This window comes from Pygocentrus nattereri, chromosome 4 (assembly GCF_015220715.1).
Source record: "Pygocentrus nattereri isolate fPygNat1 chromosome 4, fPygNat1.pri, whole genome shotgun sequence".
In the NCBI taxonomy this organism is placed as follows: Eukaryota; Metazoa; Chordata; class Actinopteri; order Characiformes; family Serrasalmidae; genus Pygocentrus; species Pygocentrus nattereri.
This window is the reverse complement of record NC_051214.1, coordinates 40820065-40838236: the sequence shown is the minus strand read 5'-3', so window position 1 is coordinate 40838236 and position 18172 is coordinate 40820065. Positions and strand designations below refer to the sequence as shown.

The 18172-nt window shown below is 37.7% G+C and overlaps 1 protein-coding gene across 1 annotated transcript; it reads right to left on the bottom strand.

The window, feature by feature from the left end:
* Window positions 1–4285: 4285 nt before the first annotated feature.
* moxd1l (monooxygenase, DBH-like 1, like) lies at window positions 4286–16949 on the bottom strand. Its single transcript, XM_037537781.1, is given in 12 exon segments — window positions 4286–5300; window positions 5683–5789; window positions 6279–6338; window positions 6555–6672; window positions 8364–8455; window positions 9066–9137; window positions 9372–9460; window positions 11195–11350; window positions 11460–11543; window positions 12898–13046; window positions 15836–15986; window positions 16611–16949. Coding segments are annotated over 12 exon segments (1398 nt in total). The 5' UTR covers window positions 16899–16949; the 3' UTR covers window positions 4286–5268.
* Between the last annotated feature and the right edge of the window lie 1223 nt (window positions 16950–18172).

Here is an 18172-nt window from a genome sequence, read left to right as displayed (position 1 = left end):
GCGACAGAGCCGGTAAAAACCGTTCTGCTAACAGCAGGGGGCGCCCGCGAGCGAGTCCTCAATGAATGGGAGTGAATGGAGCTCAACGGCCAAAACCCGGAAAGTTAAAACAGTTTCTAATCACTCGCCCAGAACTTCGCTTTAATTTTGTAAAGTAGAAGGAAAGAAAAAAGAAATCTTACCTGCATGTTTCCTTTTTCTACAGCAAACTGGTTTTGGGCATCAGAACGCTGACGTTACCGCTACTGAGTTCTGATTGGCTCATTCGCTGTTGACGCTCACTGACGTCATGGACATACATGAGGCCCCGTTTAAACTCCTATAACTCGAGATTAAAAGCTCTCAAAATATAACGGCGGTGTTAAAATGGTTTATGCTGTTCTGTGTTCATGTAATAAATGTATTATTTTATATATTTATATATTTAAGCATTAATAAACTATGGTTTTGCTTTCAGTACTCCATTCAAACCCATTCATTTTAGGCTAAGGAGCTATCTCACACTAACAAACATGTAAACCTATTAAAGTCTCTTTTTAGGAGGGCACACGTCTGCTTGGTTGTTATTGTTTGCCAGTAGCAGGCGCTTCAATCTGAATTACAAATCATATGTTCGCATTAACATTGACAGATTTGATGTTTTTCTTATCGGCACAGGACTTTATAGCTTTTATATATTCTTCCATTTCACTAAAGGAAGTTCAACAGAGACATGTTTCTAGTCAGTGACCCAGTTTTCTAATTTTTCTATGTTCCAAACTAATGAAAAAAATTCTGGAAAAAAAAACCCCAGTGTATCATAACAAGGAATTTACTGAAACTTCATTAATGTATACAGTATCTGTATTTCAGCTTCATTGCAGTGATCAGATTTCCTTTTGCCGCTGTTCTCAGTAAAACCAGTTCAGAGCTTTGCAGTGTTTTAAATATAGACACAGGAAACGCAGAACTGCGAAATCAGGGTGGAGCAGAAGTGCTGACCTGTTTTTCCACCACAAACCATATTTTTCCACATTTCCTCATTTCCTCAAATCACACCTCCATGAGGAAGAGAAAAAAATAAAGGGCTCCATTTCTTGCACTTTTTGTGCTTTTCAAGCTGAAATATGCAAAACAAAGACCAGAAAAAACAAACATAAACATGTTGCAAATGTATTTAGTCTTATAACTGACTTTACATGATTAAATATGTTTAAATTAAAACAAGTTATTAAATGGTTGGTAGTGTGTAAAGAGAGTTCTTCAAAGTGTGGGAGATTTCTAAAAGTATTTAACGTACTACCCCATTTCCAAAAAAGGTGGAATGCCGTGCAGAATGTAACTAAAAATAGAATGTAATGATATACAAATCATGGAAACCATATTTTTAAAGGAATGCAATAAAAGTGCTACTATAAAAAAAAAATACTACAAAGACAACGTATCAGATGTTAAAATGTTGTTGTTTGAAAAATATATGCCTATTTTGAAATTCCAAAAAAAGTTGAAACAGGGGCCATGTTTACTGCTGTGTTTCATCACCTCTTCTGTGAGCATTTGGGAACTGAGGAGACAGACTGCTGTAGTTTTGAAAGTAAACTGTTTCCCTGTTCATGTTGGATATAGGATTTCAGCTGCTCATCAGTTCGGGGTTTCCTTTGTCGTATTTTTCATTTCATAATGTGCCTAATGTTTTTAGTGGTGACAGGTCTGGACTGCAGGCAAGTCAGTTTAGCACATGGGCTCTTTTACTACAGAGATGTGCTGCTGTAATACATGTAGAATGTGGTTTGACATTGTCTTGTTGAAATAATCAAGGTCTTCTCTGAAAAAGACGTTGTCTGGATGGCAGCATTTGTTGCCAAAACCTGTATATATCATTCAGCATTAATGTTGCTTTCACAGATGTGCACATCACCCATATGTGCACTAAGGCACCCCTATACCATCATGAATATTGGCTTTTGAACTGTGCACTGACAACAAGCTGGGTGGTCTTTAGCCGGCAGGACGCAGTGTCCATGATTTCCACTAAAATTTTCAAATGCTGATTCATTGGACCATAGGACACTTTTCCACTTCCCATCAGTCCATTTTAAATGACCTAGGGCCCAGAGAATGTGGCAGCATTTCTGGGTCCTGTTTATATACGGTTTCTTCTTTGTGTTTTAGAGTTAATTAGCATTTGTGGATGCAGCACCAGACAGTTTTCACAGACAGTGTTTTTCAGAAGTGTTTCTGAGTGATTTCCACTACAGAATCATGTCTGTTTTTAAGTGCAGTGCCCCCTGAGGGCCTGAAGATCATGGCCAGCAAATACTGTTTTTTGGCCTTGTCCCCTGCATACAGAGATTTCTCCAGATTCTCTAAATCTTTTAATTTTATTATGATGAAAATCAAAAGTTCTTTGCTATTTCATGTTGAGAAATGTTATTCTTGAATTGTTGCACTATTTATATATCTTTCAGAGTGGTGAACCCCTCATCATCTTTACTTCTGAAAGACTAATCCTCTCTGGGATGTAATCAACCACCAGGTGTGTTTTTTTAGCATTACACTTTACCAGCCTTTTGTTGCCCCCGTCCCAAGTTTTTGGTGTTAAATTGGTGTTGGAACATGTTGTTGGTGTTAATTTCAAAATCAGCATATATTTTTCAAAAAACAATAAAAATTTCTCAGTTTCAACATTTGATATATTGTCTCTGTACTATTTCCATTTATATATGGGGTTTAAAGGATTTGCATATCATTGCACTTTGTTTTTATTTACATTTTGCACTGCATCCCAACTTTTAGGAAATGGGTTTGTATTTAATTTCCTATGATTTATGAATATGTTTGGTAAAATAGTAATTTCACTATTTATGGTTGATTTGATTTCAGAATTTATCACACTATGCTGTGTGGTCTCTCGCGCGCTCTCGCTCGCGCTCTCGCTCGCGCTCTCTCGCTCTCGCTCTCTCAAGGTCTCTCTCAAGATCTCTCTGAAGCTCTATCCCAGAGTGCTACAAAACTGTAACACTGTTTCACCGAGGCCTGGGAAACACTGCTCGGTCCCATCTTCAACATAAATTGCATTTAACTATGGACACTTGGACATTAATTAAGAACCTTGGCCTGCACATACACAGACAGTAACGTTTTACATCCATTTTATTTAAAAGCATGTATTTAAACATTTCCTTCTTTGTTCACAATTTGGGATCATCAGATTATAACATTTTGTACTCACTCGATCAATAAAATAATGGAAAAGTTGGATATGTAAATTGATGTAACATGATGTAACCAAGAGCATAGCCCCATTTTTTAAAGTGTGCTTTAGATAATGGTATGTATGAATGTAATGGCTTAAGGCCAGTGATTATTATTTTTTGCAGTGGTGTAACTAATAAATAGAACTGAAATAGCTGATGAAGGATGACATGGCATTTTAGAAGAATACGTTTGTCACAGAAGGCCAAGACTGCCTGAAGAAACAAAGTGTATGTAAAAGGTACAAAGATGTTACAACAGATGTATTAATAACACATAGAACTCAGTCCATGTGACTGACTTCTGTGTCTCACAGTCTAAGCAGCCTCACGAACCTATTGCTCAAAGTCACACCCAAAACCACTCACAATTAGCTCCTAAAAGTCAAGATTTGTGGCACCAATGTCCGTAAATGCCTGCTTTGCTCCATTTGACTGAGTTGAATTGTAGGGTATAAATAAATATGGTGATTTTTGTCTTTGTAGAGCTATCTGTAGATCACCTGTTCTTTAGCTACAGTGTATGGCATCCAAGATTTTTGCCAATCCGATTGAGCAGTTTCTGCTTCCGCCATGTTGAACGGATTATTACTGGATTATTGGGCAGCATGTAAACATGGGTACTGTGCCACAAGTTAGCAAAGCTGTTGTAGCGGTTTGTCAATGGCAGAATCTCATCAGCCCCCTACGTCTTATGTAGTGCACTAAATTCTGGCTTCTACACCAAAATAGTGCACTGTTTGTCCAGTATGGAATTGTGCACATATTTCTGAATCCGAAAAGGTCATTTGCTAGATATGTGATGCACTGTATGGGCGCAGGAGACACTATTTGAATACATGGTGCACTATGTAGGGAGCAGGGAGTAATTTGAGATTCAGCCAGTGCTTTTGCTCAGAATTCAGAAGCCACTGAGCTTTTTTGAATGAAACAGCTCTATTGGAAATTGTCTGCAGTGTAAGTCATGTCAGTCGGACTCGGTTATCTTTGTTGTCATTTATAAAATCGCAGCGTATGCCTGGCTTTAAAGAACTGACTCAAAATAGCACCTATAGCTTTTATGATTTTCTCATTTTATTACTTTACTTACATATCAGAATGTGGGAAGAAAATCAACTCCTTTAAAGTGTTTTATTCATTTTGCTTACCTGAGAACAATAATCTTCTCCTTCCGGCAGCTTTTTACAAAAAAACATCTGGTATAAGAAATAAGTGAAATATCAGTATGATTTATTTAATGATTGGTGTAATTTTCATTGAGAAGAAATACCTAAGTAAACTAAAGCAACATAAACTGTATGTCCAAAGGTTTGTAGACACCTGCTCATCCAGCGTTTCTTCTGAAATCAACAGTATTATTGGGGAGTTTGTTTCCCTTTACTGTAGTAACAACCTCCACTCTTTTGGGTGGGCTTTACACTAAATGTTGGACCACTGCTGTGAGGATTTGACTGTATTCACTAGAGCATTAGTGAGGTCAGGTACTGATGTTAGATGATTAGCTCTGGATCACAAACTCCACTCCAACTCAATCCAAATGTATTGGATGGAGCTGCTCTACACCCCATTGTTGGGGGCTTTATACCCCTTTAGTCATTTACCAGTGGTCATAGTGACCTCAGGCTCATGTGCAGCCATTCCAGAGTGTCTCCCCATATATTGGCTTTTCTATGGAGATTATACAAACTGCATGTGCACAACAGAGCACCTGTGTCAGTAAATGGTGCATCTTATAGCTTAGCTGAACTCTGACCTTTTGGACATACAGTTTGCGTCATACCAAGTATCCAAATCTAGCCATTGAAACCAACCATTCACATCATTGCTGCATTATCTGAGTAAATTAGTACTAGCACTACTGAATAGTCACTCAAATGTCACTTGTCTTCTTGTTTGACCACCTCCATTTCTGTGGTCATGAGGAGAGTTATGACCCAGTGATGCTAAGAGCCAGAGGAGCAGCACTAACCCCACAGCAGGAGTCATCATGTCAGATCTGTTTGTATCGCAGCTCACAGAGGGAGTGGCTCTGAGCTCAGGAATCATCCCCACGAAGAGCGACATGTTCTAGGGGGAAACCAGAAATCTGCACTGATATGGAAAAGTTGGCGATATGGCAAAAATATTACATCATGTTATTTATTCTTGTGAATAAAACTGAATACAATCATTTTTTTATTCTGCTTTTCACACATTGCACTAAATCCAATTAAACAGGACTAATTATGTTCTCTTTGTAATGAAACGTAGTTGGTCTGTGTTCTTTAAGTAATGTCGATTCCACATTCTGTGCATTTCTCTCTTTCAGTTTTTGGGAAATTTTCATGCACAGATTGATAAACATCTGTACTTATATTACAGAAAGAATCAGCTAAAGCTTAGTGTTGGAGTTCAGCTAAGAATGTGGCAGAAATCTTCAGAGATGAACTCTTCTGTAAGCTAAACTTACTTCTATGTTCCCGACTGTTATGTACTGCTGAATCCTCTTGAGCATTTACTGATACTCTGACTGACTTTCCATCCCAGCTCTTTGAGCTCATTAGTGTGTAGCACTCACTGAAAAAGTATAGACATTTGGATTAGGTGCTTAAGAATAAGAGTGTGGACAATGATACTGCATGCTGTTCATGGTGCTATTTAAGCCATACTCCAGCATTATTGAACCTAATCTCAGTCATCTGTATCTATAATCACAGTGGATTATTATGATGATTATTATGATTATTACCATGTGTTACAAATGCAGCAGACAGACATAAGGTTGAAAAATGCTCCACTTCTCTTTTAAAAGCATTACAAAAGCATTACATTACCCCCCCACCCCCACCCCCCGTTCGCAGACTGAAGAGAAAGCATGCAGTTGTATTTATAAATAATATGGTTCTTCCATATTCTAACTTAGAAATATATTGTATATAGAAAAAATAGCCCTTTAAAAACTACCTTTTTAATTTTTTATGGCCTAGGTATATTTTCCATCTGTTTCAGATTAGTGCAGACTTCCAAAGCCATCAAGAAAGTTTTAATAAAGATAAATTTACCAACCCAAGTGAGTCTTGTTCAGTTACCAGTGTTGTATGTGCATTCCACCAGGAGCTTGTCCCCCTGTGAGGGCAGAAATTATATTAATTTGTTTATTCTCATTTGGACTCCAACTTGATTCTGACTGATTGCCACTAGTCATAGTCTTGGGCTGGTCTTGGACTTGACAAAGTGATCTTGACTACAGCCCTATGTTGGCATGTGTGAATAACTATGAATTTGAAACTGTGAGACCAACCATGAAGGCACAATTGAGACACCTACCAATTGGACACCTACCAGCAGAATGGTCTTAGTTTTTTCGGGGGGTTCACAGCTTGCTGAAATTCAAAATCGTAATGTTCATTCATTGCTACGAAATCAATTTGCTTCCCGTCCCTAGAAAGGAGAAGATATCCTGAAAAAACAGAAGCACAAAAGCTAATAAAAGCAGTTTTTCTCTACTTCTTGCTTTTTTTTAGCTTGTTTGACTTCTAAAGTCTCCCAGGCATTATATAGAGCATGGGAATTTTTAGTAAAGGCTTCTGTACAATACCATTCATTAAAGCCAGTCTTGTAGATTAGTCTCAGGTAACTCACCACACCCATCATTTTTGTCTTCCCTCATTTTCCCACAACTCACTTAGTTCACATCTATGTTAGTAGGTAAGGGCTTTATATATAGTGCACATTTAAAACCAAAGTGTTACACACATATGATCAATGATATGAAGAGTGATTCAATGATTCAATAATTAAAAGAAATACATAAACTCAAAACAATAATACACACCTGTTACGTTAATTTGATGTCAGGAAAGAATGTGATTTTATTTTAGGCAGTTTCGTGGTACTGCAACTGCAAAAGCTCAGTCATGAGCTTCAGCCAAGGCTGTGGAACAGCCAGGTGCTAAAAGACCTTAGGGACCTGGACGAGGAATGAAGTTGTGGTAACTGTGGGACATAAAAAGGTGCAGCTCTATTAAGGGCCTTAAAAATAGATAAAAGATCTGTTAAACCTGAGTGATATGTTCTCTTTTCTTATAGTGCCTGTGAGCAATCTTGCAGCTGCATGTTGCAGTACCTGAGGAGTAACAAATGAATTAAAGACAATTGACCTGAGTTGACAGAAACTCCTTTTGAGGACAAAATTTATTTGTCTGTCAAACTTAACATCAGAAGGTTCTTGACCTGAGGTTTCACATATTCTGACAATACACCAAGAGTTTTAGTAAGCTGTCACAAGACTTGGGTGGCCAAAAAGCATAAGCTCAAATTTGTTTTCCTTTAGCTGGAGAAGGTTATTTGCCATCCTGAGTTTAATCTCTCCCAAACACTCATTTAGATGCTTTAGTGAGCACAAGTCAGTAGGCCTCAGTGTAAACTAGCTGTGTATCATCTGCGTAACAGTAAAATGGGATGATATACTTCCTAATAATACTGCCCAAGGCAACAGATATAGTGAGAAGAGTACAAGCCCTAATACTGATCCTTGAGGCACCCTGTACCCGAAGGCAGTAACAGGAGAAAAACAGTTTCTAAGATTAACTGCAAATGTTCTGCAAATGGGACTTTAACCAGTTCAGCACTACACCACCAAGACCCACTATGTGTTCAGGATAATCAATGAGAGAATGGGCCTCATTTACTAGTATAATACTTTTTCTTAAATTTGTTCTTGAGAAAGGTCCTAAGAAAAAGTCTACATCAGATTCATAGTGTGTTCTTAAAACAGAATTGTTTGACCTTTTGGGCATGAGTGTGTATAGATTCTGCTCTCACCTAGGAACAAATTCCAAAATAAGAAAACACTGGTAAAAGTCAGAATCTTAGTGAACACTGCATAAGTGGGTTTTAAGAAGAAATGTCTTGTTAAGAACAATTGGTGAAAAGGGTTATGATCAGCAGTGTCAAACGCAGCCCTCAGATCAAGCAGAAGCAGAATGGCACAATCACCAGAATCAACAGAAAGCAGCAGATAATTTGTCACCTTTAGGAAACCTGACTCTGTCCTGTGGTGAGGTTTAAAACCAGACAAAAAACTTTAAAAATGTTTTTTTAGTCTATAGCCGATAATTGTGATAATTTTTTATTTATCATTTTTTTTACCTGAATTGGCCAACTCGCACCTTCCTTCCTGCCAGATGTGTGTGTAAGATGACTGAGAAAACCTGTAAGTCTTGAGCAGCCTCAGAGATGACCTGAAGAGGACAAAGAAAAAAATAATTAAATTTAAAAGTCATTTTAGATTAGCCTGGAACGTTACATTTTGTCTTCTACCCTAATTTTGATTTTTAACTGTCATTCCACCATTACAGTGGCAAACTGGGTATGAATGTTTATACGTTTATATTTAATTCAAGTGTAGAAAACTGTCTGCTATATTAAACAATATCAAGAGAAGTTGTAAATTAATCAGGTGTATAAAAAGAGATTTCACTAATTAAGTAATTGTGTGGGTAAAGACTGTGAAATTCAATAACATGATGATGAGCCACCCTTGTATTTCAGCATCTGTGAATTTAGTGATTTTTGTCAGTTAATTTATAAATACAACAAAGAACACAGACAGATTAACTCCTTCTGTGGTTTGTTCTAATTTTGAGTTCATTTTCAGGTCTTGTTAAAATGGTAAAATGACCCTAAGGCAAGAGTTTTTACCCAGAGAAGCAAATATTTTCAGAATTTGATGCAAATGTAAGTGAAAGGCTCAACAGTGTGTTCTTGTTAGTGATGACAAGACAGAGGAGTTTGAATATAACCAGAAATTCTGACTGTGATGATAGAAAATGAATCAAACACCTCCTGTACCTGTGGAATGTAGCCGGCGTCACACAGGCCATATGAGAGGAAGTCAGTGGCGTTGTCACAACAGTGCCACAACTGAGGAGTGTAATAAAACAGTAAGTCTGAGTTATCTACATGACCTGCAGACAGCAGAAAGGGTACAGTCTTATTAGTGATTCCCCCATTTACACAAAACTGTCTGAAAGCCTTCAAACTAATGTAAGTGACATTGTGTACATTCTACATCACCACTAATCCTACATTGTGTTCTGCAGTGTGTATTGAGGATATTGTCACATTTAAAAGTTCACAGTACTGGGAGTTTCATACTGGTTGTTGTAGTGCACCTCAAGCCTGTAGAAAGTTTCCCCTCCATCGTCCCCTACAGGAATCCCTGCAACCTTGGGAAGTTCAAAGGCCTGAAAATATGTAAAATAAAGAGCTAGAATTAAGAATGAGGGCATGATTATTTTTATTAAATTATTTTTATTAAACCAAGGTGTACGAGCTCTGAACTGATCTTACGAAAAAAAAAACCTTTACATATACTCTTCACTAAGACACATGGAGTTATTGGTTACTCAGGGACACATATGCATGCATGTCAGGAAATTAACACTATAACAAAAATCACAAATGATAAATTAATTGGTGTCATGTAAGTCTCCATTACTTTTTAGCCACATTACCATCTGTAGCTTCAGGGCAAAACTAAAGTAGTTAAGTTCAGATGGCAAGCATGTCTTACCTGAACAACTACATTTGGGGCTTGATGGAAACTGTACACTTTATTTATTTATTTATTGCTATTTCTTTACCGACTGACACACATAGTAAAATGCCTGAACTTTATTGAAGTGAGTCACATCACAGCTCTTTCTCAGTGAACCGTTGTAAATGACACTTCCAAACCCACACACTGACAAGGACTTTCTATAGAACACTGTGCTCAGTAGAAACGACTGAACACCACTACTGCTCTTTACTGGCACTGATTTCATAGGACACTTTACACTGTTCCTGTGTTCCAGAGTTCCACTCCACCTCTGTTCTATTTATTATTCATTTGTTCTCGAGAGTGCGATCTATAATCTGTATTCTTTCTGTGAAATAATTCTTAGATGTGCAATATTATATAACGCTATAAGCTGTCCATGGAATGTGCAACAACTACTGCTACCTCACCTGTCTATTGTCTATTGACTGTTTTAGAATATATAGTTTTATAGTCCTTTTTCTTTATATTTAAGATTTTTGATACTTTTTTTTCCTTTATATATTTTAGCATTATTTTTAGACATTTTAGCCTTATGTTTAAATTGTTTTGTATGTAGGAAGTGCCGTTGGATTGCTGCTCAATTTTGTTGTACGCTGTGCAATGACAATAAACATATCATATCTTATCTCATATTATCTTATATAATGGAATTCATGCAGGACCAGTGCCATATTGCACAACCAGTGGAGGGTCAGTGATAATTCAAGTGAAACTTTTCTACTTCTCAGCTTCCAAAGTGAAAACATAGAATTTGATGGTACAAGACTGAGGTAAAATCCAGTCTTTCTTAGTCCCTGTTCTTAGGTAGCTAGCCAGCACTACTCAACATTTTCACAGGTTTGTTGCTCTACATGTTTAAATCAATCAAGATCCCCCCCCAAAGACTGTATATATGCAGTGTACGATCCCATTTAGATGTTTTCAGCCAACAATGAAGGTGGTCCTTAATGTGGTCATGTGACCACTGACAGTGTAGAACCAGAACACCTGATTCTGTATGACTGGGACATTAGTGAGAGAGTGTGTGCACGTGCCCATCTGTGTAATGTGTTAATTCCATAGTAATGTCTGTACTGGTAACCATCGCTAGAAAACAAGATAGCTGATAAGGCAGTTTTGCCACTTTTTGCCCATAGATGCACACAATGAACAAGAAACGACTAATCATTAATCACATTCATTTATACGGCAAATAATCATCAAATAAAGCTGTTTGTAAAGCTACACGTAAGCTAACATTTTCAAAATTGTTAAGTTCAACACTTTTGGGCAGGACTTTTCCTGTCGCCCCTCACCACCAGCCTCCCCTTCCACCCCCAAACTTCTGAAACAGTTTAACTCCAATGTTGGTCATTAAAAAATAAGGGTAACTCACCCCTCCTCCCACCCCCCATGCAGCCACAGTCTGGTAGCACTCAGCTTGGGCTTCCTCTGTGTAACATGCTTGCTCTTTGGGTGAAGTTACGATTGGTGGGCAGCGGTACAGCAGCAGATGATGCACCAGGTCTAGGTTATCTATCAGTGGCTCTACCTGGAAACAGTAGGTAGAATTCTAGAGATTTTTGGATCAAACATTTCACTAAACATCCCACAGGAACCACAGCTGTAAACTTGTCCAGCTTAGACTCACAGCTACTTACCCGATATATGTGGTATTTTCGATCGAGTGCAGGATTTCTCATAACCTTGCAGTGGTAGTGAGAGTTTTGGGCCGGTACAGTAAACTGCAAAGAGAGCATAAAGGAGAGTCTTTACTTTTGGTGAGAATTGTGTCAAAGAAATACATTCTAATTACATCCTATCATTCATCATTTCCTATTAGGAAAATGAATAACATCTTTATTGAATAGATTAAATATTCAAAAAATTATATAATGCCAAGACATTATCTTAGATCTAGTCAATGTGCTTTATATCTCATATTATGAGATTGTTGTCAAAATAAGACCATTCAACACATTTATACATATTTTTCCTTGTTAATTAATAGTTACAGAGAAAATGAAATAAGTATATCTAGTGAAATAATTTTATTCCATTGGCAGATTAATTTTGCATTTTTAAAAGAAATAGTTCACTGAGAAAACACTCTACAACAAGAGAGTTATTAAAAGCTAGAGCTGGGGGAATTCCACAGGTTTCTAAAAATGCCCTAAGCAAATTCACCCAGAGTATTTATATGTGAAATTCTCCATTCTAGATAATGTTTAATACCTCTAAAAGCTCCATCACAGAAAGTTATTAATTAAATGATGGACGGAAGTCTCAGACATGAATTATTTTAAGATAGTTTTGGCCTAGAACTCATTCATGGTGGAGAGACACATGAAGGGCATTCTAAGGCTAAATCATCCCAAAAGAAAAGTTATTTCAGGTTTGTCACTATTTTATTTTATATTATTTTTTACATATAAAAACTTAGAAGACATGTGTAGCTTCACTGGTGGTTTTGGATAGTAAATAAAATGGCTATATTTGTGCTATAGGCATTGTGACTCCTGGTTCCTATCACCACCACTATACAGAAATCTGAGTATTTTCTGCAGTTCACATCAATCCACTCTGAATGATTGTGTGTCCATTTTTTTGATCAAACAATGCACATTTTAAAAAACAGTGGCATGAAGGGTTTTTTACTCTCATGGTTTATTTGAGCAGTGCAGCATTTACTTGAGATGGCTTCCATTCAGACAGCTTATTCCCTGGTGAGTTTCTCAATATCAGGCAACAGATCCTAATCCATTAGGAGTTAGAAACCCAGTATGACAAACATTTGTCTGGTAAACATGCCTGTTAAACAGATTTAAAGCCTCTTGAATTGCATCATTTGAATCTAATATTAAAAACAGTTACTTATTGTGGATAAAAAAGTTAAAGAAGTAATTAAATATGCTTAACATGATCCTGTTATGTAGATACAGATCTCATCTTAAATATCAGAAAGAGTGACATATTTAGGCCAAGACTCAATGAGCCTCTGTCAGAAGGTATGTAATGTTGTAACTGATATGATAGTGGAGGTAGAATTGAACTAAATGAAAAGATTTGGTCAGACATTTAAAAATAAATCAGTCTTACGTTTGTCATGGTCAGGTCAAAGTATTTGCTGTCCGGCACACTGACTCTGGGCATGAACTTCAGTAGGTTCACTTCCTTTGTGCCTTGATGGCTCCCGTGGAAGCTGATGTTGTCAGTCTCACCATAGGCGTAGATCAGCTTAACCGGCACTTCCTTGAGAGACTCAGAGAGACTAAGTTTTCTGCTGTTAAGAAAATCAAAAGGAGGCTATGTTGTTATGCTTTTATGAAAGGCTTTGGTATGAAATTTGATGAATTTCACAGAGATGAGCAACAAATGTTGTGTTAAATGCTCTAACCCATAAAAATTTAAGTTAGTGGCTGGTTTTGCCCCTGGCATGATAAAGTTGGCACCCAAAAAACTGTATGCTACTGCTGGTCCACCTTCAGACCACCCAGATTACTGTTGTGCACACAAGATCTAACTAGTTTTTAATCTCATCAAACAGATTTTTATGCACAGAACACCTTATTGAAAATAAACTATGACAAATATTACAAACTACTAAGAGACCAAAATGACTACGCCTGATATAAAATGATTTTGTCAATTATGTTGCCAACACTGTGCTAAATACAGTTATTCATTAAACTACTTTGTAAATAATGAAAGAAAGAAATGAAGCAAAAATAAGTAAATTGGACTGTGAGTGGAAAGTGAAGGATGAAAAGCAACATTTTGTCTAATACCCTACTTAACCACAAGTGGGCTGCCCAGATGGGGCTGAGCAAAATGAGAGCTACTTTGCCATCTAGCTGGGCTTTTGCGTTCTGTATGGAGAAACAATGTTTAACCCCCTGAGTTCTGTGCTTATTATTCGATTACAAAGCCTAATGTTATTTAGTTACATGTTATTTAGCAACTACCGGAGACTTGAGTCAGTGATTCAGACTTAAAATCACCATTAACATTGTGACCCAGACTCAGTGTGGGGGTAAAAAACAAGAAATGATGAGAATTGAACCAGTCTTTTGTGTCAGTTCAATACAGCTCCAAATAATTAAGTTAAGTGATACTTTTTTGATCCCACAACCGGGGAAATTCCACCTCTGCATTTAACCGATCCATGAAGTGAAACACCACATACACATTAGTGAACACACACTCGGGGGCAGTGAGCACACTTGCCCGGAGCAGTGGGCAGCCCTTTCCACCGCGCCCGGGGAGCAGTTGGGGGTTAGGTGTCTTGCTCAAGGACACAGTCATGGACTGTCGGCCCTGGGGATCGAACCGGCAACCTTCCAGTCACAGGGCCAGATCCCTAACCTCCAGCCCACAACTGCCTCAATGAGCCTTTAATTAAAGAAAAACCGTCAGTTTGATGTACAGAACAAAGCACTACATTCAGTAAATGTGGTGTTTAAAGGAAAGAGGCAAAATTTGCAATTTAAAGCAATTAGCTAGAATGATGTTTGGATAGCCATTTGGCTTAAATGTTTGTTGGCTTCATGCATTCCTTTAAAACTTACTAAAACTTCAGTTGTACTAGCCATTGTGCTAGATAGCTAGCAAGCTTGTTATATAAACTATAGACTAACAAACCATGTCACATTGTTTTGCCTCTTTCCTTTAAACATCATGTTTACCACAAGTAGCGCTTCAGTTGTTATGTCTGAAGGCTTTTCTATAATGAAAGGCTCATTACTTGAAGCCATGTCAAATGACAGCTGTTAGTAGGGGTTACTTTTTTTTAGGGGTTACTGCAGACAACAAGATTAAACCAATATGTTTGACTACTATGTAAGTTATGTAAATATAAAAGTGTGGAGCCACATTTGGGGCTTTAGGATTTACAGGGTTTAAGACAACTCAGCATCAACAGGCAAATCAAGTTTCCTTCCATTGACTAAGAACTGCTTGTAGCTCATCTTTTTTGCAGTGTATCAGAGGCTTATGTGCCAATGCTGATGCACCTTTCTATTGGCATTTCTGGGTCAAAACAGCCCAAACAAAACAGTCCTTTATTTTTTTATTCATTCTTTACGTGCCATGTATGTAGCATACTCTCGATTCCAACAGACAACATTTTCCCTGTATTTAGAAAAGAACAGATAAAGCTTTGATGTAAAGAACACCTAGGGGACCCATATCCTGCCTTTTTCTTATGCATTTTTCTCCATGGTCCATTCATAATGTTGGTGTCAATCTATGTACCAACTTTCCTTATCCCTTAAAATTAAACAGTTACTGTTACTTTTGTTACTGTGTAAAATTTATTGACCAATATTTTAATAACCTCTGTCTTGCTTAGCTGCCCTGTACTGTGACTTTGTCTGGACTATCTGGACTTAAACACTCCTTTAAACTTCAGCATGAATGGTGAAACGGCTTATAAGAATATAAAATTAAAATAATTTTGTTGACAGAATAAGATTGTGTCTTATTGAGCCTGTCTTGTGTTTGGCACATGCGTTTTAAACTGTTAGTGTTACAGATTGAAAGCCTGAAATGAAAGATTAATGGATGTAGCAACATTGAGGCATTCTCAGAGTTTTACAAACAGTCTATGAAGCAAAAAGCTGAAAGCTGAAAATGTGACGATATGAGCGAAAGCAGAATGAAGGGCATAACTGAGTAGTGACTGTGCTACAGCATATAAAGTGGATTAACGGTTGTATATGCCCAAGTCAAACTGTGTTTCAAAAAGGCTGGGAAAGTACAAATTCCAGGACAAAAAGCATAAAACACAGTAACGAATGTAGTGTATACAGTATTGGGTTACTGTACACCACAGGCTAACCCTGCAGGGACTTCAGCAGATACAGTAGGCCTCCCACTGTACTGGGACCATTCTGTAGGAGTAGAGAGCATCTGAAAGACAACACCTTTTTCCTACTTTTGTCCTTCACTGCTGGTGTACAGCAGCCATTGTTAGTGGTAGTGAAAGGATAACGATAGAAAGAGAACATACAGTAAAAGTTCTGAAATGCCGGTTTGCTCACAGTGATCAGGCAGTCATTTTCATCACAGGCACTGATGGACCGCCTGAACTTCATCACTGTTTGTCCGTATGCTTCGGTCAGATAGACCAATTCATAATCCTGCTGCTTGTCCAGAAGAGGTACGGAGTTCCTCACTGCATGCCTGTCCTTAAGAAAACACACAGTGCTCAGTCAGAAACACCTTCTCTCAGGTGTTTATACTGTGGAATTACTATTGACATTTAGAATGTAATGGAGCAAACTGTTTCATGCACATCCAATATATAAGGCAACTGTATATACATTGACACCCATAAGCGCACCCAGTTTTGTGCACAGTCACAGGTTAGAGACCATCTTTCACTTCTGAGGACATTAGATAGAAGACAATCCACTTGTATAAGGAAGGAGAAACTCAAAGGAAGATATGTGAAAAACAGGAGTTTTCAAAACTTGAGTTTATTAAATTATTAAAAGATATAGTGAAAACTGGACTCCTGGACTTCAAGACCCCATAGACCATCAAGACTGTCTCAGTTAGATAAATAGCACTTTTATCAAACTTTTATTAAACTTCATCAGAGGAGAAAATTAAAGAGTCCAGAGCTCGACATCACTGAATGTGTTTGAGATTATTTAGATCATGAAAAGCAGAAAATACAACCAACTTCTAAGACTTTGGAGGTGTGGAAAAAGTCCCTACAGATTTCTTTGAAAAAATAATATATATAATATATATAATACATCATATTTACATTATGTTTACATCTATTGTATTTATGAGTCCATTACCGTGAAATATATTATTAGTATTATTATACCATTAGGTCCGACTCCTCCAATAACGATGTCAGCTCCTGTCATTCCTCCACTGTGGCTGAAGCCAAAGCCGACTCAGCCAGCAGTCTTCATACTAAGCTCAAACAGAATGGAGTTCTTCACCAGGTCAAATCCCCACTGGAGCATGGTGCTGTTTCCTGGGTACAGGTAGTCCGAGAAGGGGAGCGTGGGGTCCACAAGAGCCCCTAAAACATGGGACAGAAACAATGCGAGGGGCACAAGGAGAGGGGAAACACCCATAATTCCGCCTTACTCTGTCAGAGCAAACTCCTTCTTTTTAACCAAAGCCAGAGGGGCGAGGAGGCCTAACTGTAAAGTGAGGTTCCTGGAAACGCTCTTTTGTACGCTCTTCCTCTGTCTGTCCCCTGCTGGTTTCATTACTGGAGTCGCCTCCCCTCTCCCTCCACTCTAACCTTGTTAATCAGGTTTCAGTTCACTGGGTCTTCAGCAGGTTGTTAGGAATCACTGCATTAATGAGTAATCTTAGAGGAATGTTTTGCGGCTAAAAGAATGACTGGCTTACTGGAGTGCACAAGGCCTGTTATTGGATTTAAATGCATAACACTTCCCAACAGCAATGAGAAATATCAAATATCAAAATCAGAATCACTTTTTTGGTCAGGCACACTTGGAAAACACTAGGAATTTATCTTAGTAGAAAAGGTGCATTATAGAGCATTATAGCATTAAAATAGTTCATTAAAGAGAAATAGCATGATTTTTACAGTAGTGGTGATGGGAACCAAGGGTGGCCATGTCTACAACACAAATATAGCAATTTTATTTACTATCCACAACCACACAAAAGACATGTCTTTTGAGTTTCATATGTAGTGTTGATGATGGTAAAATAGAAAAAACTGTTTTCTTTGGGACCTATTTTGACTTACAATGCCCTGCTTGTACCATGAATGGATTGAAAAAAGATTTTTTTTAGCCAAAACTGAATCTCAACACTATCAAACAGTGTGTCAGACATCAGGCAGCATATGTATAACATTACATTTAATGTAATAACTTTCTGTGGGGCTGCTTTTAGAGGGGGACAATTGGTTGCTATCACCACCACTGTGAACAGTTCTGACTCTGTGTCTCTAGAACAGATCATTTCACACCAGACCACTCTGAATCACTTTGTCTACATTGCAGCCATTTAATTATGTGGAATTTTGGAAAATCAGTGGAGTTCCCCTGTAAGTACGCAGATGCTAAGATGAGTTCACATATTCAGATATTTGAATAACTTCAAAATGAAGCAGACGGCCTAGATGAGACAATAACTGAGTTTGTCAGTTACTCATTAAAGCAATGAGGTCAAACGTTTACAGGAGGAGCATGGCAGGGCTTATGGAGCTTTTTGGCTCTGTGGAATAAAATAATGTGTGTGTTTAACCTAAAAGAAGGGATCCCAAATAATTCTAAATGATCCAACATTAAAAATGCTGTAATATTGATAAGACATAACTTTAGAAGAGAACCACAATGAAGAGGTGAGCTGTCGTATTTTTCCATTC